Source organism: Acomys minous (genome assembly GCF_964271855.1).
Source record: "Acomys minous genome assembly, chromosome: 2".
NCBI classification, from domain to species: domain Eukaryota; kingdom Metazoa; phylum Chordata; class Mammalia; order Rodentia; family Muridae; genus Acomys; species Acomys minous.
Genome location: NC_140484.1, coordinates 29,746,889 through 29,772,090, shown reverse-complemented (window position 1 = coordinate 29,772,090; position 25,202 = coordinate 29,746,889). Strand labels below are relative to the sequence as shown.

The window sequence follows — 25,202 nt, the reverse complement described above, 5'->3', positions numbered from 1 at the left end:
CAGCATAGATTAGAAACTGAGAAGAGGCATGAACGTGTATCTACTGTGATGGGTGGTAATGTGCTGAGACCAGAAACACGTGCGCTGTACACATGAACGCTATCACAAAGCCATGCCTTCCCTCTAGAAGAAGAACCAGTAAAGGTTAGGGGGTGGAATGTGCCCCTTTAAATCTAACCTTTAGGTTATAGAAAATTAATTTGGTTCCATTTGGTTTTCTAAAATCTTCCCATAATTTTGGGAGATGAGAAATTTGGCATTGAATTTTTTGTTTGAGGTTCAAGCCACAATTTTCATCCTGCTTATCTGAATATCAGTTCCTGTGTTCCATAGTTGGTCCTCGCTTCATAGGTAGTTTCTCTTTTTCCTAAAATTTTCAAGCCACCAGCAAAGCATGTGAAGATTTTCTTCTCTTAGATCTGAAGCTAATATCATACTATAAAACGGAGCATTCTAACAGTTAAAGCTGCAAGGCTTCAAGTGGAATCTGAGATTTTAATTATCTTTTGCCCTTTGAATTTTATGTGTATTCGCTTTATGTAAATAAAGTATGGAGAAAGTATAGACAACTGCCCCCTCTCCTCTAAAATTTTCCTCTGGAGTATGAACCTCTCACTCTGAAATTTAAATCAGCAGAGTTTCCTTTCATCCCTGTCAGTATCCAGCAGGTTACCCCTCAGAGAAGGAAGGGAAGAAGACAAAGGGACCGTCAAAGAAGCAGACCAGGGAAGCCACCAAAAGGCCAACTTCAGAAGGTGAGCAGCAATTGCCAAGCATTATATTAATAACACATTTTAATAAAAAGGATTAGAGAGAGAATAAATTGAGCGGTTCATAAGCAATGATAGTAAAAGGGTTTTGGGGGAGTGTTGGTTTTCTGAGGGGGTTGGTCTCTTTAATGGAGTCCGAACCATATCAGCAGCAGGTATTCTAGACTCGAGAGGAAGCTGTTCCGTGTGGGCCCCTTCCTGCTGAACATCACTGGTACCAGTGAGCCTTTGTTAGTTTCTACGACAACCGTGAAAGTCTATTGACATATTTTATAAACAAACCTAGATGAGTGTCCAAGTGCCTCCAAAGCGTTGAAGACGTCAGATGCAACAGAAGCAGTGGAGGCTTTCCAGCTCAGCCCGCAGCAGCAGCGACTGATCCGAGAAGACTGTCAGAACCAGAAGCTGTGGGATGAAGTGCTTGCATCTCTTGTAGAAGGACCGGTATATGAAACTTTTCTTAAATAATGAAGTTCTGATATTTAAAAACGGGAATATGGCTTTCACAAGTCAGCCCAAACTTTATCTTAAATAGTTTTCTAATCCATTTCCTTAACCTTTCAGAAATAACAGGAGTCAGTAAGTTTAAACCCCTATAAGTTTACTTTTAACTTTTTAGATACTGCTTTTTAATCCTGAACTAATTAACTTACATTGAGGTGATTTTGGGGGAGAAGAATTTTCAGTTGTAAAACTGAATCTAAAACTCAGCAGAAAAGTTATTGTTGTTATATTATAACTCAGAGATACCAGTAGTGTAAGTCTTAGTTTGTATGATTTTCAAAACTTGTGTGTTCAGCTTTGAGGTAGAGTAAACCAGTCTTGATCTATTTAAATGTTTTTCATCAGGGGTTGGAGAGGTGGCCCTGCAGCTAAGAGCTTGTAGAACTCTTGCTGAAGACCCAAGTTCGGCTCCTAGCACCCAGTCTGGGCAGATCACAGCCACCTGTAATTCTGCCTTGTGGACCCTCTGAACCCCTGTGGGCACACTCACTCACACACACACACACACACACACACACACACACACACACACACACACAAGTACACACATAGCTTTAAAGGGTTTCTTTTCCTTGTAAAGTCTTATTTATTTATTTTGTAATGATTACATTTCAAGTGCCCCATGCCTTTAATCCCAGCACTGAAGAGGCATAGACCTGTGAGTTTGAGGGCAGCCTGGTCTACAACATACCAAGTTTCAGGACAGCCAAGACTATGTTGAAAGACCCTGTTTAAGAAAATAATAATAGGCAGGCATGATGGCGCACGCCTTTAATCCCAGCACTCCGGAGGCAGAGGCAGGCGGATCGCTGTAAGTTGGAGGCCAGCCTGGTCTACAAAGTCTAGGACAGCCAAGGCTAACACAGACAGACACTGTCTCAAAAAAACAAAAAAGGAAAATAATAAGAGAAAAGGAGTTAGTAAGGTTATATGTGGGTTTCATGTTAAGTTGTGCTCACCAAATGAAAAAGCTTCAAGTGGGAACTGTTTGCCTATATTATTTATTGTGTCTCCTATTTTGAGAGACTTTGATGAAGAAGTTTCTTAGGTTTTTTTTCACTTAACTTTGTTTACCTTAGGAAGTTACTGCTTGGGTTTCTTAGTAGAGAGCATGTTAAATTTGACAAAGGCAGATTTTCTGTCATCATTTAGAATCATTAGTATATTTTGAGCTGCTAATCTTTTCTTCTTTCCTCCTCTGTTGGGCACCTTGTAGAATTTTCTGAAAAAATTGGAGCAGTCTTTTATGTGTGTCTGCTGCCAAGAACTGGTTTACCAGCCTGTGACAACAGAGTGCTTTCACAACGTCTGTAAGGTAAGTGCAGCTCCACCGTCCCTGGTAGGGCTGACCCGGCACAATGGGGGCCGCCTGTTTTAGCATACAACCAACCGTCTCTCCATGAAGGATAGTTAATGGGCCCTTTAGTGGTTAGAAGACTTTCTAATTACATCTTGAAGGTAAATGCAACGTAAAATTCCATAACAGGAATTCCCATACATATTCTGCTGTGCCTGGGGTTGAGGAAGGAGTGCAGTGGGGAAAAGCAGCCGGGTCACTATGGTGAGAATGCAGAGTTTACACACTGTGCTGCAAACCGAGAGTTACTGCACTTAATAAGAAGTCAGGATGCTCGGGTGAAGTGAGTGTTGTGCTGTCCATGAGGTGCAAAAGGAAAATAGAGCTTTACCTAAGCCAGGATTAGGAGCTTGCTGTATCAAGTGTGATTTTGGGCACTGGTCTCTCCTTAGAGCTCTGGTTTCCTCTGTGAAGTGGATACATCTTCTGTGTAGGCGTCCATGCCTACCCACCCGTCAGTAAGCTCTGGACTTAGGACCTATTACCTTTAATGCTTTGATGACATGTATCTTCATTCTGAGCAGCAGAAGCTTAATTTCTTTAGGGTTCTTTGAGGATTAAATCCAGCCTTCAGGTTAAGGTGATGGGACACATGTCTACTCTGGCTGAGGAGATGAGGAGCTGAAGTCTCACAGTGTGTGTTAGTATAGCTGCCTGGACACAGCGTAGTGCAGGTTCAGCCCTTCACAACTGCTCATCTTAGGCTGCTCTCTTGTAGTGAGCAGGAAGTATCTAGTTTTTATTAAGAACATAACTTGTTGAGTGATTTTCCATATAATTGAAATTGTTTTCTCCCTCTGTCCCCTCCCTGTGTTTTTCATTTGTTTTACCTTAGGATTGCTTGCAGCGCTCTTTTAAGGCCCAGGTTTTCTCCTGCCCTGCTTGCCGGCATGATCTTGGCCAAAATTACACCATGATTCCAAATGAGACCCTCCAGACCCTACTTGACCTTTTCTTCCCTGGCTACAGCAAAGGGCGGTGATCTGCGTGCTTCTGTGTTATTGCTGGCGGCTTTTTGGACAATACTGAGTCTGAAATGAGTGGGGAGAGCAAAGCAATGCTGGACCATCTCTCTCGTCTGGAAGCAGCTGCTGCTCTTTCTCACAGCCATCCTCCTGTGTGTGTAGTAAGAGGCTCATTCTCAGCTGTCTTTTAGGTGTCAAAGGTAGTTCTTCTCCGTAACAACTAATTGTAATGAATGAAGAGTCAAAGCCTCCACTGTAGTTGATACCCAATTTATGATTTATTTTGCAACTACCTCAGGACAGAAAAGATTTATGGGGATTTTGAAAATCATTGACTAATTAGTTAAATGAGATTTTAGCTACACACTGCCTCCCAAATATTAGTTGTGCCTGTTTCTTGTAATTTGCTTTTCTGGGAAAGAAGACAGATGGGATTGTTGGGACGAATGCAGCTTCTGTGATATGCACTCTACCTTTTTAATGTCTATTTCCATCACCGTGTCTGTTTTGCAAGAACAGGTTCACTTTTTAACTCATTTGTGATCTCCATTGTGGTTTTTTTCTGGTGTTTTATGCAAATTGACTACTAATTACTAATGAGAACAATATGAATGCATTGTTGCTGCATTAGTGTAATGTGTGGTTTTGCAATGACGAGGTGTCTGAAGCTCGAGGGCATGAAAAGCCACTTCTGTCCTGTCTGACGATTCGTAATTCTTACTAGTGGTTTCCATCTGCAGTACTGGCTTTTGAGAAGACTGAAATTGCTTCACATTGTGATCCTACATTTTATATTCACTATATTCCTTAAGAGTATACCTTAATAAATATTTTATGATCAGAAAATGTTGCTTGCATTCTTCTGGCTTGTTCAGTGGATTTTTGTAAATTAACTTTTGGTTTTCATTGTGTCTTATTGAAAGAAACATTTTTACACTGATTTTTGTACATGAAAGCTAGAATGAAGTCTGACACAACGGTACATTTCACCTCAGGATATCCTTCAAAAGAACATTCTGACTGTTCTATGATACTCATAGGTTTTTGTTAATTTTACTTATGGGTATATATATGTTCTTGCATATCTGTATGTGTACTGTGTGCGTGTGTGCAGGTACCCAAGAGACCAGAAAAGGGCATCAGCCCCCCTAGAACTGGAGTAACAGGTGGTTATGAGCCACCCAGAGTGGGATCTGGGAACTGAACAAGTGCTCTGGCCTGCCGAGCCCTCTCTCCCCATGCTCTGTCCCATGCAGCTTTTATCTTAGATTTTTCATTGTGTTTTGAGTGTTACTTCCTACTTCAGAAATGAGAATATTTCAGAAAGTAGGCCAAATACACACCGATGTATACACATCTGTTGTCAACAGTTTATTAAATACTGAATATTCACTACAAATATTGAAAATTTATATTATTCATTACTCAAGTTTTTTGAGACAGTGTATCACTATGTAGCCCTGGCCATCCCAGAACTCACTAAATAGATTAGGCTAATTTGGAAGTCACAATGTGTGTGTATGTGTGTGATCCTGTGTAGGCTTTGACCTCTGGATAGATGGAAAACCAGTTTTTGTCTTTTGTTCTGTTACATTCGGTTCAAAGTAAGGTTCTGGAAATGTGGTGTCATGATCAGCTAGTGACAGGCTATTGCATTTGCCAATAGAAAGTGCTTGTTTTTTATGCTCCCACACCAGTTGTCAGTCACCATGCCCCATTCACTTGCCTACAGGCCAATCTAGTGGGGCCATTTTTCTCAAATGAGGTGCCCTCTTTCAAAATGATACTAGCTTTTGTCCTTTCTACTGGCAAATTGCATAGCTTGTCCAGGCATCTCTTAGGGGGAGGATTGTCATCTCTGTCTTTTGAAGTAGCCTCTTTTAATCAGTTAAAGCATCTAGATTTTCTGTCTTAGGGTCTCTGTGTGGAGAAGTATGTTAACTCTTCCTTGCACCCCATTCTTCATGCCAAACTTCTCAAGAATGCCTGCAAAGCCCCAGTGGCTGCTCAGACTCCCAGCAGCAGGCGTCAGTTTGGGAGAGAGCCCTCAGTGGCAGCAACCATTGGGGAAATCTGCGTTTTCCTATGGATGACTGGCCGCTCATGGGCGTCTGGATTCCACCCTGTTTTCTAGGAGTTTATGACTTCAGTTCTTATATAAAAACAGTTGGGTCCTTCCAAGTTTTTTTTTGTTCTTCCCAATGGTTTTCCAAAGCACTTTTGTAGAAAATGAAGACTGTCATATTGAGGTGTGTACACATGCTTTTACTAGTGCAGTTACAGTCCAGTGCACGAGACTGAAGCCATGCTGCAGTTTCCCTTGCATCTGCTGTAAAAGCGTGATGTACAGTGTGCTAACTGCACCCTTTTGGTTACTTTCATGCAGCACCATTAAAAAGCTCTTTAAATGTGAAGATTGCTAGCTTTCATGGGGAGACATCCCACACTGACCAGAGACTTTGCTGAATCCTCTTCGCTCTCCTCACCTCCCACCTGCTCCAGAGCCTCCGAAGCTAAACAACACACCCTCAAAACACCCTGCCCGTCCTCCCTTGTATGTTAAAAATTCTCCGCTGCTCTTGCTGTTCCTTGTTTGTACTGGTCTGACCTTTCTTCCTGTCCTGACCTACAGCACAGCTTCCCATTTTAGGATTAGAAATGTCCCTGTTATTAGCACACTCCAGTACTTCCAAGCCCAGCCTCTTTGATAGACTTTGGTGGGGATGCTCAATGCTCTCATGTCACCGAGTTGTATTTATCGTGTTTACTAGAATAAAGTTCTAGGTTTCCCACAAAGATCAGTTGGGTCAAATACAGACGAAGATGCTTATGAGAAACTGCTCTCTGTTGAATAAGGATCAGTGGGGCTGGCAAGTTCTTAACAGGCAGGCATAAGGACCTGAGTCTTCTAGCACTAATGGCAGCATGTGCCTGTAACCTGGGGGTGAAGGGGTGTGGAACAGGTGGCCTGCTGGCCTGCTAGCCTAACTGAATTGATGAACTCCAGGTTCAGTGAGAGACCATCCCAAAAAATAAAGATGAAAAACCACAAAGAAAGGATTCGTGACATCTGCACTTGTCCTCCGCAAACAGATAAATAAAGTAAAAATCATACAAGAAGCTATGAAGACCTGACCTTTTAAGTTATGTAATAGGAGCTGGGCATGATGGCACACGCCTTTAATTGCAGCACTCAGGCAGAGGTAGGCGGATCACTATGAGTTGGAGGCCAGCCTGGCCTACAAAGCAAGTCCAAGACAGCCAAGGTTACATGGAGAAACCCTGTCTCATGTATATTACATTATATATATATATATACACACACACACATACATATATATATATATATATATATATATATATATATATATATATATACACATATATATAAATTAAAGGACAGAGAGGGTGGCACAAGACTGGGGATATTATTAGTTGATATAATTTGTTACCAATTTCATCCGGAGCCTTTGCTACCCAGGCTGTGCATATCAAATTAACCTTTGCAGTTCATATAGATTAAACTTGTCATAGGAGCCATGAATGATGTGTGGGGCCAGGCAAGCAAGGTAACTGTTGACACACTCTGTAATCAGTGTCATATAAACTAATCAACTATGGGTCTGTATGTGCCTCTGTGTATTCCTGTGTGTGTGCCTTGATAGGAACCTAAGAAGTAGTTAGATGTCTTCAGAAAATAAGGAAATGAGATCTGCAGTGTGCGGATTGCTTTTTAGTAAACAGACCAGTTTTTAGAGTAGTTTTAGGTTTGCAAAGCTAAACAGAAAGTACCCTGAGCTCCCTGCAGCAGGCGTCTTGCCTTCCCCTTCAATCCGTTTTTAATATTTTGTTAGTGGTATGTTGATTCCAGTGGATAAACAAATACTTGGTTCATTCTTCTGAAATCCATAACAGAATAAGGCTAATCCACTTTTTAAAAACAGTCTTTAATTTAGAATTATAACTCCATTTTTATTGACTTATTTATGCTTGCATATTGTTTGTTGTATGTTAGTGGTACTGAGGACCTAGGCCCTCATTGAATACCAGGTAAAGGCTCTGGGCTACAACCCCAGCCCAACAGCTCATGGTTTAGAAGTAAAAAAAAAAAAAAAAAATTAAGACAGAAAAACAAGGCATCTTCTTTGACTCGGGGAGCGTATTGATACAGTGTTTTATGGATTTGTACAAATACTCCCCTTAGGAATAATGATGTAGAAGAAAGGGCTGGGTTATTGGCTTATTTACCAAAGCTCATCACACCATTATTTAAAAACACACTGCTTTTATGGAAAACCTTTGCCAGTTCTTGGAACCCGATCCTGTCTCCTGCCACATTTCCTGAGCAAACCTTTGGGTGACCTGAGAGCAGCAATCCAGTTCTAACCGAGAAATCTCTCACCCTGAGGTGTGGGAGGCTCCGGGGACATGTTTCCAAAGCTCAAGCTTGGCAGCATGACTATTCCAGGGTACGGACTAGAGTGTTCCAGGGTCCTCAGGAGGAACAGCACAGACCGTTATGAAAAGGATTGATTGCATCAGCTTAACACAGGAGGGGCTGGGCCCTGAGAAGCTCAGAACCCAGTAGCTGCTTGACGCCGGCCTCTTCTGCTGCTCACGGCCTGGAGGACTCCCGGAGAATCACTGGCTTTAGTCCGTTTTGGAGGGCTGAAAGAAGTGTTCAGTGGCAGCAGTGACCACAGCCGCAGAGCAGATGAATCACAAGCAAGGGACAGAGATGGCTGGGCAGAGTATAGCTGCTTCACATCTGGGTGCTGACGGAAGGTGTTGCTCTTACAGGAGTAAGGAATCCCGGAAATGCCCCTGAAGATCTGCCAGGGACAAGTCTCTTAGTTGATTTTCAGATCCAATCAAGGTTATCCATCACAAGGGCAGTCCGTGAAGTTGGATGGGAATCACATTAACAAAAGAAATTGAAGAAAGAGGTGCGGCAGAGGGGAAAAGACATGTCACATGATCATAAATCTTAGGGCACCCTACACTAGGCTAGTATTGCACCCTGGGTTTCTATGACAACTCTGGAGCCCCTTCACCAACCCTGCTCTCCGGATTTCACCTTCAAGTCCCTGGGACATTCACTCGCCTACCTCTGGCAACCTTAGCCTTGGCCTCCTGCTTGGGCGCCTGGTTAGTGCCCTTCCAATTGCGTTATTTGGTTGGTAGATGGAGCACCTGGTGGGGGAACGGCAAGGGGGAGATGATTCCTTGCCTTGGTTCAGGCAGGAATGAGCCTAACTGAACAAAGTACACCTAATTTGGAGCAGCTACAGAAAGCCTCAGCCAAGCCAAAAGGGTCTTCTCTAAACATAGGATTGGCCTTAAAGGGCTGGGCACGTAGTTCAGAGGTTAGAGGGCCTGCCTAGAATGTGCAAGGAAAGCCTTCAGCTAGAACCCTAGGACTCTCCTGGCCCACCCCACCCCACAAACTGACACAAGACTGACAAAAATTCAGCCTCTGAAGACCTAGTGTTCCAGAAAGTTCTCTAAAGTATGAACAGAAAATGATGAAATGCAGTCTTTTACCTGGAAGAGGGGTATGATGTATTCAATGACAAAATATATGGTTTCTTGACCACGTACAGGAGCGAAGTGTCCCTTTCTGGGTATAGAGGCCACCTGAGACAAATAGTTCCTTTTTAAAATATTTTTATTAATTTATTCGTATTATATCTCAATTGTTATCCCATCCCTTTTATCCTCCCATTCTTCCCTCCCTCCCATTTTCCCCCTACTTCCCTCCCCTATGACTGTGACTGAGGGGGACCTCCTCCCTCTGTATATGCTCATAGGGTATCAAGTCTCTTCTTAGAAGAATGGATAAAGAAACTGTGGTACATTTACACTATGGAATACTACTCAGCTATTAAAAAAAGGAATTCTCGAAATTTGTGGACAAATGGATTGAACTAGAAATGATCGTAATGAGTGAGTTAACCCAGAAGCAGAAAGATGCAAATGGTATATACTCACTTATATCTGGACACTAGCCCAAGGGGCATGTCCCATGAAAGTCTTCACTTACCAGGAAAGTGGGACAGAGGGGAGGACATCCTATTGGGACTCTGGGTGAGAGAAGTATGGGAGAATGGGGAAATAGAAGGATCCAGAGGGTCCTAGAAATCTACAAGAAGAACATGATGGGCAGATTTGGGCCCAGGGGTTCTGCTCAAACTATGGCACCAGCCAAGGACAATACGTGCAGTAAACTTCGAACCCCTACCCAGATCTAGCCAATGGACAGGTCATTCTCCACAGTTGAGTGGAGAGGGGTCTGACTTTCACACGAACTCTGGTGCCCCATATTTGACCACGTCCCCTGGATGGGGAGACAAGCTGTTTTAAAAGTGACTTGTCCTGAGGAAGCCCTATTCCCAGTTTTCTGAGATAGCACCAGATAGATTTCCAAAGTGGCTGTACTAGTTTGCATTCCCACCAGCAATGAAGGAGTGTTCCTCTCTCTCTCCACATCCTTGCCAGCATGTAGTGTCACTTGAATTTTTGATCTTAGCCTTGACCACGTCCCCTGGATGGGGAGGCCTGATGGCACTCAGAGGAAGGATAGCAGGCTACCAAGAAGAGACTTGATACCCTATGAGCATATACAGGGGGACTCTTAGTCACAGTCATAGGGGAAGGGAGTAAGGGGAAAATGGTAGGGAGGGAGGAATGGGAGGATACAAGGGATGGGATAACAACTGAGATGTAATATGAATAAATTAATAAAATATTTTTTTAAAAGTGACTTGTCAGCACTGCAGGGCATCAGGCCAAGGCAAATGGATTTCATTGCTTCTGTTATGACCCAACCTGTCAGAGGACCATTCCTAGATGGGCCTGGAGCCCAGGACATGAGGAGACAGGGATTCCTGCTCACAGGACACAGGCACAGGCCTTGCACAGACTTCTAGTCTAAAACTGCTCAAAGGCACAGCCACACAACTTTGTGTTTAATGCAACTCCACTGTTCAGCTCAGAATAGCTCAAGGGCAAAACTTTAGGGTTTGTGTTTCACCAGAATAAGCAAAACTTTTTAATTAGGGGCGCATTCTACCCGAAGCCAGAGGCTGTCTTCGAGGCCGGGTGTTTTTGCACATCAGCAGACATTGCAAATACTGGTTTCCATGCAGCGTGACTCAGGATCATTCCTTTAGTCACAAGATACTGGTTCTAATTGAACACAGCACAGGAGGCCCTCACTCATCGCTAGGAATCCAGTGAGGCCTGAGATAAAGTCCTGTTCTCTCACTTAGTCTAGAAGGCAGATACAAACAGTGGGGAGATAGAAAGCAAAGTCACCCGTTTCTCAGGGATGCGAGGAAGATCTTTACAAGGTGCTGAGATGTGGGGAACTAACAGGAGCTAAGCAAAGTGTTAGGGGGTGGGGGCTGAGGGGACAGTGCTCCCAGCGGAAAATCCCTTACAGGCCAAGACTTGGAGGTGGCAGAGGACCAGCATAGCATGAGGTAAACGCAGTTGAGAGGGATGATTATGCAGGACAAGTGGTTACCTGTGTTACATTCTGAAGACAAACACATGTGGCCAGCTGGGGAGGTGACCTTAGCAACCGGCTGCAAGCACTTTAGCAAAGTAGAGCACAGCTGTGGGTTCCATCTATTTTTCACGTGCTGGTGCTTCCAGAGAAAGGACCACTGCGTTCAGATGCTCGCCTACGCTTAGAAAATGGTTTCCTGCTCAGGAAAAGCAGTCTCGTTCAGGTTTGCTGTTGCCATGGCAGCCTAAACTCCTGTTTGGCTATTAGGCACTAGAGCTAGGTTCAAATTCTGGCTCTCCCCCTGATGAAGTGTGCAACCTCTGGAATCTGTGTATTTGGTGAGAGTCAAATGTGACGTTTAGATTCTTAGTGCCTGAGAAGTGCTCCATAGCTAATTATCAGGCGAGGAAAAAGAACCAAGGACTCCATTGCTTCGGTACTGCTTTTGTTAGGCTGAAACAAATTGTTGTATATATATGCTTTTTATGTGTGCAGATATGTGGACCCGTGCAGAGAATTCACAGGAGCACACAAACCTGTTTAGGTCACTAGCAAGAAGCTTAGTGGTTGAGTAATTGTTGGGGTGATTCCCCCTGCAAGAAGGCAGGCAAGGAACACCACAGCAACACGTAGTAACTGTCGGGGTAAGAACATTGCAGGTGACTGCAACTTTGGGGCTTAACTTATTTGTGGCAGGTGGGCCAGCTGCCCACTTCAAACCCATCCTTTCCCCTTTCTCAAGTTAATAGACATTTCATCTTGGGCACCAGCATTGCCCAGATAGGACTCTCTATATTCCCTTGTAGCTAGGAGGGAGGCTTTCACTAAAAAGTAATCCGAAGTTAGTGGGTGAAACTGCTTGGAAACTTTTCAAGGGAAGATAGAATCTGCCATTTGCTTTTTGCACCGCACCCCATTTAAGATTCCTGGATGGAGGGCAGCCATCTTGAAGTCATAAGTTGTGGGCTGTATGCAGAAGACGCTGGAGACCATCATTGAAGGCTTGCTGTATCCAGAACAGCCTGGTCCTGCAAACCTGACTTGAGGTGACAAAGGAATGAAGGAAGGACAGACAGACAGACATGGATGTACACAAATGCTGAGGCTGGGTGGACCACGCCTGTTCTGATGAAGTGGCACCAACTACGTAAAAGGCTGGAACTTCAGCAGCCTTAGTATGTTCGGCACGAGGAGTTGGTTTGTCTCAACGGGAGGTCTGTGTAGGGGACAGTCTCAGGCTGCAGTCACCCAAGAGGACAAAGCTGTGGTCGCTCGTTTCCGTTTATACAGCCAACATCTGCTCAGAGACCAGGAACTCTTTGGCCAATTTCCTGAGCTTGACACGGGTAAGGCTCTGCCAACTCCCATGAGTCTGAGTCACTAGTCCTTGTCAATTAACACACATTTACTCTTGACTTCGCCCACTCCTTCCACATTCACCCGAGGCTTCCTCCCATCCCCACACAGGACCACAAGCCTCTGGCTTGTTATCTCTGGCTTACTGCTAAATGAGCCGAAGAAACTGCCACTTGAACTTCTGTAAGTTGAGGTTAAGTTCCATATGACTCGTGAGGAACAGGGCCAGCCAAAGTGGTCTTCTCTGTAAGCAGGCTGTACACACTGTCCTTAGTCAAAAGCCAGAGTGGTAATGTAAGTGTCGGACTGAGTGTTCTCACTGTCCTTCGGGTCCCTCTGCGTCTTAGGCATCATGGGTGCAAAAATAAAATGGGAAGGCATTATTCAAACTCAGTTTTATTAGAACACTAATAAAAGCAGATAAAAAAATCCACACAGTGAAAGGAAAACACTCAGAAATGCTGTGACAGAGCAGGCACATTAGTGAGGAAGGGTTCTTCAGTGTGTACAAAATGTAAACATTTGCCCTGGGATTTCCCACAGAGGGCACAGGCCACAGGGACTTATTTGGAACAAGAAAGAATTGTCTATTGAGTTCCCAGCATAGGCTCTGACCTCTGCAAACTTCTTGAATTAAAAAGTTAACACTGGATAGTGTACCCCACATTTTCTACTCAGAAAACTAAATAGGTCCCAAATCAAGGCGGCAGGAATAGCTTCTACCTTGCAGCAGCAGGCAGCAGCCACTCACCACGCTGTGTTCACACGACCTTGAAAGATTATAGAAATATACAGCATATAAAACCATGTGGGCCACGTGCAGGAGAGGAAGTATCCTTGCTTGTCAGATGCTCCAGAGAAAGGCATCGGACTAGTCCTTCGAACTCCGGGAGGAAGGACTAAGAAGAAGCCCTCTTCTGTTCAGAAAATGGACTCTCATAGACCTCCATGGGCGGGCAGGTACAGACGAGGTGCTGATCTCCAAAGATGTCATCGATCCGAGCAATGGTTGGCCAGAATTTGTTCTCTGGTTTCACGAAGGGCTGCAAAGGAAAAGATGGGTGTTCTGGCATGTTCTGTGTAGCCTCATTTGGGGAAAGGCGATTGGTGTTCCCACAGGCCACGGCCCCACTGGTGCTAAAAAAAAACTCACGCTTTTGACAATTGCTTTTCACAATTTTCTTTTCACAACTGCTTTTCACAATCGTCTCTGTGCCTCTGGGACTAGAAGATGCCTTTTCCATATAAGAATCAAAATGGAAAGGCAGGGCACTGGAGATATGGCTTGTTGGTGAAGAGCACTTTCTGCTCTCATAGAAGACCTAGGTTCAGATCCCAGTACTGACATGGCAGCCCACAAGACCTGAAACTCAAGTCTCGGTGAATCTGATAGCCTTACCTCCAGGGGCTTGTGCAGGCAGGGTACACATAAACTCATATACACACAACCCCCAGCCCTGCCGCACATATACAAATAATAAATCAATCTTTAGAAGAAAAGTCAGATCACACTACACTCCTTCTCCTGGTGGATGCTGGCTGAGACCACACTGACCTGTCTGACTAGGACCGCTACTCACTGTTGATGCCCTATTCCTGTGGGTTCCTGGGCCAGTGACTGATGTTTTCAATGAGCTCAGATTACCCTTGAAGGCCGAGTCTTCCTTTTTGTTGTTGTTGTTTTTGTTTCTGGCTCTTTTTGAGACAGGGTCTCTCTGTGTAGCTCTGGCTGTCCTGGACTCACTTTGTAGACCATGCTGGCCTCGAACTCACAGTGATCCACCTGCCTCTGCCTCCCAGAGTGCTGGGCCCGCTTAAAGACGTGTGCTACCATGCCTGGCTTTGTTCCTCATCTTAATCCACACTTCAGCAGCTATCCCAGATTTGCTTTTTATAATGAGACTGTAGGTGGGAAAACCTCAGGGGCAACAGAGGCCATAATAACACCGTGGTTAGCAGAGTTCAGTTCAGAGAACTTACCAGTGGAAATGCTGCTACCTCTCTAGAATATGGCCGATCCCAATGGGAGGACGTGACACAGGTCAAGGAGTGTGGAGCCATCTGGACAGAGAAATGGTGACAGAGGGTCAGGTCAGGACAGTGTGCTTTCTCCCACACCTCACCCCAACCATACAGCTGATGGAAGCCCACTGAGACAAAGCTGCTGTTTTGTTTGAACTGGAGGACAGGTGGGGCTGTCAGTGACATTTTTTTTTAAGAGGAAGTATGTCAAATAGTAGAAAAGTTGCATAATAATTGTTTTTCCCCCTAAAAATCATACTTGCTTCACCTTTCAAAGTAAAAGAGCAGGCACAGGAGATGCTGCCCACACACTCACTGCCATCTCTCTACCCCAGAGATGACTCTCACCCTGAATCTGGTAACTCCTGTTTCCGCTGTTTATATACGATGCACGCAGTAACACCGAGCATCCATTGTCACACCTGACAACATAGCATCGCAGTAGGAGGATTCTGATTCTCCCTTGATGCAGTATTTCAAGCAAGGTCCTTGCCTTCTAGCATCTCCACAAGGCACCTCCAGGCAAGGGGCTCTGACCCTGCCTGAGCATCTCATTCTCTGGCTTATAGCCATGAAGATGCTGCCGCCATCCATGGAGTATCCACAAGCTGTCTCCTCCTGATTTATGTTTACACTGAACCAGAAACGTAGGACTCTAATAAGAGTGTGTTTTGGAAGAGGTTGGGGAAATGTTGAACTTTTTTCCACGTAAGCACTGCAAAAACTCCCAGGCTGGATCAAATACCAATTAAACTGGTCTCAAGTGGCCCTGCCAACACAAGAACTGTGTTCATATGGAGAAAAAACCCATGAAGAAGTGAGGGAACGCTATGACACAATCTGACTACAGAGGATCAAACAGAATGAAAAGGATTCCTCCACTCCCTCGTTTCACAGTCAGTTGGATATACAGGTGGAGTTCACAGCTCCTATAGCCAAGGTTACCCAAGTAACCAACCACTACACCACTTCCATTCAGGAAGATAGAAGAAACTGCTGACTGCAGGAGCCTAGTCATCACAGAGAGTTCAGGAAGGGTCAGCACACTCTCCAGCTACCATTTTCAACTCTCTGGGATGTTGTGTACCTTCAGGGGGTTGACCCTCGGGTCGATGCGGCCCTCCTCTATGTCAGTGATCTCTTGCCGGATGCTGATCATAGCATCACAGAATCTGTCCAGCTCCGCTTTGTCCTCTGACTCAGTGGGCTCAATCATGAGAGTCCCTGCCACAGGCCAGGACATGGTGGGGGCATGGAATCCTGCAAGGGGGGAGGGGGGCAGAGAAGTGGGCTTAAACCAAAGTATGCAAAGGTACAGTTTTACACGTGGCACTTTACAACAAGTACTATAAGACACACACACACATATATTAGGTGTTAGCAGGTCATTATCTGAAAATTAGAGTGGGATTTCCATTTCCCTTCGTGTTTGAGACTCTTTCTAGACTGAAGTCGACACTCAGCTGCAGAGCACATACTTAAGAGCCTCCCCAAGGTCTGAGAAGATTTATGTTTACACTGAACCAGAAACGTAGGACTCTAAAAAGAGTGTGTTTGGAAGAGGTTGGGGAAATGTTGAACTTTTTTCCACGTAAGCACTGCAAACTACAGCACTTCATAAGAAATAACAAAACAACAACAACAACACCCTTTTTATGATGAACCAGCCAATCAGGATTTAATAAGGAAGCAATCAAAGCTCGCTGTCCCCGTTTACCATGCAAAGAAACTGAGGCAGGGTCAGCATGTGTAAAACCTTTTGCCTAATATACCTGAGGTTTCTGTGTAATTTTTTTCCTTGGAAGATGAATTAAGAAATAAAAACATGATCAAGCTGGGTGGTGGTAGCGCAGGCCTTTAATCCCAGCACTCTGGAGGCAGAGGCTGGCAGATCTCTGTGAGTTTGAGGCCAGCCTGGTCTACAAAGTGAGTCTAGGATAGCCAAGGCTACACAGTGAAACCCTGTCTCGAAAAAAAACAAAAACAAAAACCAACAAAAAAAGAAATAAAAACATGCTCAAAAGAGATCTTTCTGGACAAAGAACCCAGCTTCCTCTCATTTCCTAGACAAATCTGTGGGCCGTTTTTGGTGTGTAGTACTAAAAACTAAACCCAGGCCCTTCTTGAGGCTCATGTAAATTTCCAGTGGGCCATCTCCCTGGCCCATCTCTGAAATATCAAGCACAATGTTCCCAGCTGAAGTGCCTCCCAACTAAGCTTGCTCTAGAAACCGGAGTCCCCAAGTTCTGGCAGGTCTCAGCACTCCACGGGGTGCTGTTGCCATGCATCCATACCTTACCTACTGGCTTGCCAACTTTTTAAATAAGAATTTCTAAGTACATGGGTCATTTGGAAGCCCTGTAGCGATGCTTTCTCACAGCCCCTAGAGATTCTTCAGTGATGTCCGCTTTATCACACATCCATCCAGCTTATTTGTAAAGTGTGTTTTTTGTGTATTTGGCACATGTGTGCATGTGTGGGTAAGTATGTTGGGGAGCCTTTAGGGAATCAATTCATTCCATACTGTGGGTCCCAGACATGTCTTTACCCATGGAGCCGTACTGCCAGCCCCAGCTTATTTTTTTTTTTATGTAATTCAAAGAATACTGCAACTATCAGAACGCTTCATTTTGTAAGCAGTGCAGGACGCCCATCAGTAACAAGAATTCAGTCTTCATGTATTCTGTAGTAAGAGCTACAGATCTTAGTGAAGACTCAATGGGCTTTGACAACAGCATACATCTGTGTTGCCGCCTAACCAGCAAGGAGTCCTTCTGTCTTTTAAAGCACAAACTCATTTCATTGCCCATTAAAATCTGTCATCAATGCCTCGTGTAAGCAAATTTAATCCATATTCTGCTTGAGTGGCTCCCACGCCTGGAACCATCAATACCTTCTAGTCTAAAAACAGATCCCTGGGTTGTGACCCTTAACTCAGGGAGGGAGCTTCCCAAATGAGGTTGATTGGATGCTACCATATAGGTTCTGGATGCTGGGAATTGTTTTTGTTTTTGGTTTTTTGAGACAGGGCTTCTCTCTGTTAGCCTTGGCTGTCCTGTACTTTGTAGATCAGGCTGGCCTCAAACTCATGGCGATCTGCCTGCCTCTGCCTCCCAATGTGGGGATTAAAGGCATGCACCACCATGCCCGGTTTTGTAAGCTGGGAATTGAACCCAGGTTCTCTGTGAGGGCAGAAAGTGCTTTTAACCACCAAGTCACCTCCCCAGCTCTTTAATGACTTGTTTTAAGAAGAAATATGCATTGGATTTTTTTTTTTTTTTTTTGGTGGGGAGGAGATCTTTGAGAGAAGGTTTCTCTGTATAGCCTTGGCTAGCCCACAGGCTAGCCTTAAACTCATAGATCTACCTGCCTCTGCCTCCTGAGTGCTGGGATTAAAGGTAAGCGCCACCACTGCCTGGCACATTTGATGTTTTTAAACAGCTTTACTGACGCATCCTAAGGAGAGGTTCACGCATGACTCCCAGTGAATGGATTCTCCTATTATGCAGAATTACACACAATAAATGAGAATGCCAGACAACGCGGTTATTAATGAATTAACAATCAGCTCCTCACTGTCTCTTCTTGGCACCCTGTGAGCTGACAACAGCAGCTTCCCCTCCCTTCCTTCTGACTCACCTCCTAGCCAGAGGCTGAGTAATAGTCAGGGGAGCAGGGCATGCAGTTCTTGTGCACCCAACTACATGTGCTCCTGAGAAATGGTCCATAGCCTGTAGGACAATTGTGTGGATGTCAAAGGCCTCTTACCGTAATCCTGGAGTCTCTTGGCAACATCCACAGCCTCAATATTGGCAGACTTCTTGAAGGGTCTTGTGTCCAAAATAAACTCGTGAGCCACATACCCTGTTCAAGAACACAGTGTCAGCTGAAAGTAAGTATCACTCAACAATTCAGCCCTTTCATAGCTCCATGGGGACCAAGAGACAAAGAGGATGAAGAGGACTCGAGAAGGTAGTAGGCAGCAGTAACGACTCCATTTACTCTACCTCGCATTTGTCTGCTCTCAGTTCACCACACGCTGTGCACCTCACAATGGGGGAAGGGAGCTGGGGGTGTGTGTAGGGGGCTGAGGGGTGGGAGGAGCTGGTCACAGGACCACTGGCCTACCTGGGATTTCTATTCTGAAGACCTAAAATCTCCTTGCAACAGTGAGATACAACCCTGATCCATTTACACAAATGTTTTCTAAAGCTAAAGGGTCATTGACGGATTCAGCGGCTTTACTTTCAAGTTTAAATAACTTCACCCTGGGCATCTTTAGTACATATCAATAAATATGTATTCACAGGATGCATGCAGAATTTAATGTGGTTCTTCAAAGACCTGTCAAAGGTTTAATTCAGGCTGCAGACCAAGAATTAGAAATGAGCCCTGTCAGCCAGATGAGGTGGTGCCCACCTGTCATCCTAGCACAAAGCAGAGGCAGGAGGATCACACATTTGAAGCCCTAGATCAAGACTTTGTCTCAAAACAAAACCCAAAATGAACAGGAGGAAAAGAAAGCGGGGGAGAAAGGGCGCCGTCGAACAGTCAACCTAGAGTCAGTGAGAGTGTGTGGAGGTCAGTTCACTTCGATCCAGCCGATAAACAGACTGGCCTTCTAGACCCATTGGGGGATGCTGAGGACACAATCATCAAGAATAAACCAGTGAAGCCGGGCGTGGTGGCGCACGCCTGTAATCCCAGCACTTGGGAGGCGGAGGCAGGCCGATCGCTGTGAATTCGAGGCCAGCCTGGTTTACAAAGTGATTCCAGGACAGCCAAGGCTAACACAGAGAGACCTTGTCTCAAAAAACCAATAAATAAATAAATAAATAAATAAATAAATAAATAAACAAACCAGTGGCCAGGCCTGGAGGCACACGCCTTTAATCCTGGCCCTTGGGAGGCAGAGGCAGGTGGATTGCTGTGAGTTCGAGGCTAGCCTAGTCTACAAAGTGAATCCAGGATAGCCAAGGCTACACAGAGAAACTCTGTCTCAAAAAAACAAAACAAAACAAAACAAAAAAACCCCAAAAACAACAACAACAAAAATACAGTGATGGACTGGAGAAATGGCTAAGTTAAGATATATAGATATAGATGTAGATATATAAATAATATAAATAAAGTCTTTAAACGTATAAACCAGTAAGTCGTCCTTAATCACCAATCAGCATTCCTGGGAGCTTCCCAAACTCTACGGCCCACCTGTTGATACATTTCTTTAGTTGGTTTTACCAGCCTAAGAAGATGGGCCAGTGGGTAAGAATACTTACCCTATGAGGATCTGGGTTCAAATCCCCAACATGCATATAAAATCTGGTCACAGCAATGTGTCCCCCAGCAGTGGGGGGTAAGAGGACAAAGACATGTGGTACCCAAGAACTCACATGCCAGCAAGGGTAGCTCCAACAGTGACCTTCTAGCAATGAGAGACACTGTCTTAAGGCAATAAGGCAGTGACAAAGGGAGGCCTGTGCTGGCATGTGCGTGCCTACTCACACACTCACATACACCGCACAAAAACATGCACCCCAGATCAAACCAAATAACCCATTCTACTGACTCTTAGCTGACAGCCTTCACAGCTAACTACAGTCACTGCCCCTGGAGGCAGCCTCGACCACTTGGCTTTTATAATGAATAAACATAACTGGCTGCTTTAGTCTGAAAACACGAGTGTGAGAATGTCAGACTAAATACATGAAAGCTGCCTATTTCTTTTTTATTTTAATTTTTTTTGAGACAGGGTTTCTCTGAAGCCTTGGCTGTCCTGGACTCACTTTATAGACCAGGCTGGCCTTGAGCTCATAGAGATCCTTCTGTCTCTGCTTCTGCTGGGATTATGGGCACATGCCACCACTCCTGGCAAAGCTGCATATTTTTAAAACATGCTTTCTACCAATGACAAGAAAGAAACTGATTAAGAAAAAGACTCAAACCTAGAAAAAATCTATCTAGTTCTAGGTAAGTAATCTCAGAGAGACCTGCCCAACAGAATAACCATCAGAAGGTTTGAGAAGAGGGGAAACACAAAAATCCTTGAGACCTTCTCCACGTCTAATTTCAGGATGTTCACAGTTCAGTGTTGGCCTCTGCCCATTCTCCTCTGAGTTTCTGGCTGCTTCCTGGAGCATAAAGACAGCTGGTGTTAGCTGGGTGGTGGTGGCACACATCTTTAATCCCAGCACTGGGGAGGCAGAAGCAAGTGGATCTCTGTGAGTTCGAGGCCAGCCTGGTCTACAAAGTGAATCCAGGACAGACAAGGCTACACAGAGAAACCCTGTCTCAAAAACAAAACAAAACAAAACAAAAACCAGATAGCTAGCGCTGTTTACTGTTCTGAGGGGCCTGTGGCTAGCCTGGGGCTGGGAATTCAGTCCTCAGCAGGAGAGGAGTCATTTGCTGGCAGGCCTAGAGGAGAATCTTGCAAGCAGAGGCTCAGTGGCAATGGCTGGAAATCCATCTAACCGAGTCACCCCAGCGGCCGTTAAATCCCAGATTCCATCTGCCGGGCCACCACCAGCAAGCGGTTTGGGAAGAGCTCCATTCCAAAAATGAGGTTCAGATGTTATTTTCTACATGTGCATTCTCATCCAAAGAGGCCTGGGAAGAGACAGCGCTTAAACGTAACGGCTATCAGAGGCCAGATCTCAAGATGCTCTTCTGTGTTTGCAGCGTTTAAGGGAAGAGAGCTGTGCAAACCTGCTGTGGCAGATGGCAAATTGGGGCTGTTTCCTCTAGGCCTAAGCAGGACCGTGGCTAAGACACCAAGTCAGAGGCCTGTGAAACGGCGAGAGGAGGGGGTGGGGAGAGCAGACGAGCCGCTGGCCATGGAGGGCTTTGGAACAACAGTGTCTTCTAACCCTGACAGAAAGTCGACGTGGTCAACATTCCCAGCCTAGGCACGACCCACAGGCGGTCTCTAGCTTCGGGGGAGAGTCAGTTGTGAGGACATGGCCCCTAATAGGTGGACCTTCTAACATTGTACAGCACCACACCCATAAATTGGAAGAACTCAACTCATAGAGTAACAGGACATAGGGGAAGATAAAAAAATAAAAAGATCCAAAGTTGGGAGGAGCTAGGAAGGTAAGAGTAGATTTGGGGGAGGAGAGGAGTGGGGAGTGAATATGACAAAAGTACATGTATTTGCCTGTGTGAAATTCTCTACGAATTAGTACAAACATTACCTTTAAAAAATTGAGGTGGGTGAAACAATAGGAAAACAAAATAAAGTGGCCTGGCTCCCGTGATTGTTTTCAGAGCAGCATGAGTGAGGTGGTTTGAAGGGAAATGCCCCCCTCTAGGCTCACAGGGAGTGGCACTATCAGGAGGCATGGCTTTGTTGGAGTAGGTGTGGCCTTGCTGGGGGAAGTGTGTCATTAGGGGCGGGCTTTGAGGTTTCAAATGCTCAAACCAAGCCCAAGGTCTCGCTCTTCCTGCAGCCTGTGGCTCAGGATGTAGAACTCGCAGCTCCTTCTCCAGCGCTGTGTCTGCCTGCACACTCCCTTGCTACTCACCATGGTGATAATGGGCTAGCCCTCTGAAACTGTAAGCCAGCCCCAGTTAAATGTTCTCCTTACTAAGAGCTGTCATGGTCATGGTGTCCGTTCACACCAATAAAAAGCCAAACTAAGACAATAGGGTTGTAAGCTGGGTGTGGTGGCGCACGTCTGTAATCCCAGCACTTGGGGAGGCAGAGGCAGGGGGATCACTGTGAGTTTGAGGCCAGCCTGCTCTACAAAGGGAGTTTGGGACAGCCAAGGCTACACAGACAAACCCTGTCTCAAACAATCACCAAACAAACAAACAAACAAACAAAAAAACACAAAAAACACAAACCAAACCAAACAAACAAAAGAGAAAAAGAAGAAGATGAAGGGGGAAAAAAGACAGTAGGGCTGTGCTATGGAAGATAAGATTCTCCTAACTCCCCTGGAGAATACAGAGGGAGCTATTTCTACAACATTCTTACAGAGGCAGCCTCAGATTGCTGGAACTAAGTAAATTGAGTAAAGCTTGGATGGGTAATCAAAGAGCCTCCTAGTTCTGTGGTAACCTGAGAAAAAAAAGAAAAAGAAAAGCTCCTAGCTTTTTCCTGGGAACGAGGCCAGGCACTCTGGGCCCCCAGTCACAGCAAGGACCAGCGAGGCCACTGCTCACTTTCAAAGGGAGGGCCCCCGGAAAACCTTCAGGGACGGGAATCCACAGCAGCAAAGGGTTGTCCAAGATGAAAAGCAGATAGAAACACCAGAAAAATGACGTTCTGCAAAGTCTAACGACAGGGATGCCCTTTACAGCTTAGCCCAAGAGATGCACGTTTGAAAAACCCTTCTCCGACATAGCTACCAACTTTTCTGAGTGTGCTGGAGGCATATGCCTGTAATCCCTGCATTGGGGGAATGGTAAGACTGGGGAATGAAGCCGGGTGTAGTGGCTCATGTCTTTAACCCCAGCACTTGGGAGGCAGAGGCAGGCGGATCACTGCAAGTTCGAGGCCAACCTGGTCTACAAAGTGAGTCTAGGACAGCCAAAGCTACACAGCGAAACCCTGTCCTGGAAAAAAAAAAATACTAGGGAAAGTCAATCCCAAAATCAAGTCTGCTTGAGCTACACAGTGAGACCGTATTTAAAACAAAACAAAAAACACATATACACGACAAACAAACAAACAAACTTAAAAGAGTAAAAAGAACAAATCCTCACAAAAATGAGAGGATTGACCTAATGAGAGACTGACCACCACCCAAACAATAATCCTCCTGCAGCAATTCCTTTTCTCTTCATCGTAGTAGAATAAAAACCTTCCACAGCTTCTCCGCCTGTCTCTTGCCTGACGCACCCTTGTTCGCTTCAAAAGGCCACCAGCCTAGACAGTGTAGTTAACACTCAAATCTCAGAGAAGCAGCTCTCCATGGCAAGCCTGGAGTTCATTAAAATGATTACCTCAGAGGCGTCTGTAATTTCAACATGTGACTCGGTGCTGGCACGTGATTAAGATGAGCATTGATGAGCCCCCCCCCCCCCAATACTGCTGCTGGACACATCAGAATACCATGGGATTATTGAAAACTTCGCTATTTTGAATCCCCAGAAGGTGCAGCGTTTTCAGGCTCCAAAAGAGGAGATTTGAAACGGCGTAACGTATGTTTTTAGCAGACCAGCATGAGTCAGTGTTGGCTTTGACGAACTTTGGGATTCAGTAATCAAGTCTACAACCGCCGAGCCATTTCAGCTTGGGGTGAGAAACTCTACTTGCAATTGAATTCTGTGGTAAAATGTCAAAACAAATGGAAATTTCATCCATCTTTTTGTACTCTAAGTCCCAAAGGACAGGGTGGGGCTCTGTGCCCGAAGCCACCACATAAATACTAAGTGCAGGGTGACATATGACCTTCTCTCAATGGCTGCCAACTACCCCATTCAGTTTAAGTCACATTAATTCCTGCTTTTAAAAACTAGGCTTTGCAGTCAGTGAACATATTAAAAATTGCTGAATTGTACGGCTTATATGAATAAATTGTATGACAGGTATGTTAATTCTATCTTAGTAATGCTGACAAAGTTAAACATAATACAAAAATTAAGGACTGGGGGCCAGCTTGTCAGTGGAATACATGCCTAGCAAGCATAAAGCCCCAGGACCAAAAACTAGCATTGCCAGCAATAATTAAATTAATAACTAAAGAAATGAAATAAAGACTTAAGTACTGTGAGTTAAAACAATAGTATCTTTCACTCACAATATTGGCAAAGATTTGGGTTTTTTTTTTTTAAGCTTTTGTTGTTTCTCGGTCTATTCTTCTCAGTAGACATGTCCCTTGGATCCATATTTATAAGGTCAGAACAGCCTTGAAATTAGAGACTATAAGCAATGTAGATGTAGAATCTGCCTGGGCTGGAGGAGCCGAGAGCCCAAGTGGGCACCATGACCGCCCTTCTCAAGGCCACATCTGCGAGGGGTGCTTTGCTCGAACTTTTCAATATTCTATCCTTGTCTCTCCCTGCGTGGCTGAACAGCCAGTCTGGGTATCCACCTGGTTACATATACTTACATTCTGTGTGTGTGTGTGTGTGTGTGCGAGACACCTATGCAGGTGCCCTCAGAGGCCAGACTGGAATTACAGGTGGTTGTAAGTTGTCTAATGTGGATGCTGGGAACCTAAGTCCTCTGGCCATCTCTCTAGCCCCCCGCCCTGGTTCTTACTTAGTCACCTCGCCTGCTTCTGCTTCTGGGTTGGCTTTGCTCTCCTGTCTACTCGCACCTCTCATGTAAATATGTGTGTGTTTACCTAACACGCTAAACACGCTCACTAATGAGTAGCTGTCCAGCTGATTGTGCTCCTAAGCAGTTATTCATCTCACTGCTTTAACCATCCTCAGTGAATCTAGTCACGTCACTCTCTAAGTTGGGAACCCTTCAATGGTGCTGGCCTGGCTCAGGAGTTAAGTCCAGATCCTTCCAAGACTGTCAAGGCACCATGCTGTCTTTTCAACCACATCTCATCGGCCCCCTCTTCTATCCCACTTCTAATCAAGTACACCCTCTAAGCAACCCCTCTTACCTGGCTGGCTCTTGTATGTGTTTGCTCATGTTAGAGAATTGCTTCATTTAGGAAACTACGCCAGTGTCAAGACACCTCTACTACAACACCCTGTGAATGACCAGCTCATGAGTTTATGTGAGCATCTTTCTTTGTGGTGTAGGC

At 45.0% G+C, this 25,202-nt stretch overlaps 2 protein-coding genes across 3 annotated transcripts in view; one reads left to right on the top strand and one right to left on the bottom strand.

Moving 5' to 3' along the window:
• UHRF2 (ubiquitin like with PHD and ring finger domains 2) overlaps positions 1-4,132 on the top strand; it is a 67,282-nt gene extending 63,150 nt beyond the window's left edge. For both annotated transcript variants that reach the window (XM_084772603.1, XM_084772604.1), the window contains 4 exons: positions 659-755; positions 1,057-1,214; positions 2,491-2,589; positions 3,467-4,132. In XM_084772603.1, coding sequence (XP_084628729.1) covers positions 659-755; positions 1,057-1,214; positions 2,491-2,589; positions 3,467-3,613 — 501 coding nt within the window. In that variant the 3' untranslated portion in view covers positions 3,614-4,132. The remainder of the gene's footprint in view (positions 1-658; positions 756-1,056; positions 1,215-2,490; positions 2,590-3,466) is intronic.
• Positions 4,133-12,845: 8,713 nt separating this feature from the next.
• The window catches only part of GLDC (glycine decarboxylase), an 86,878-nt gene continuing 74,521 nt past the window's right edge, over positions 12,846-25,202 (bottom strand). The window contains exons 22-25 of the mRNA XM_084772602.1: positions 18,256-18,351; positions 15,575-15,747; positions 14,446-14,526; positions 12,846-13,508 (exon numbers count right to left, since the gene is read on the bottom strand). Coding sequence (XP_084628728.1) covers positions 13,365-13,508; positions 14,446-14,526; positions 15,575-15,747; positions 18,256-18,351 — 494 coding nt within the window. The 3' untranslated portion in view covers positions 12,846-13,364. The remainder of the gene's footprint in view (positions 13,509-14,445; positions 14,527-15,574; positions 15,748-18,255; positions 18,352-25,202) is intronic.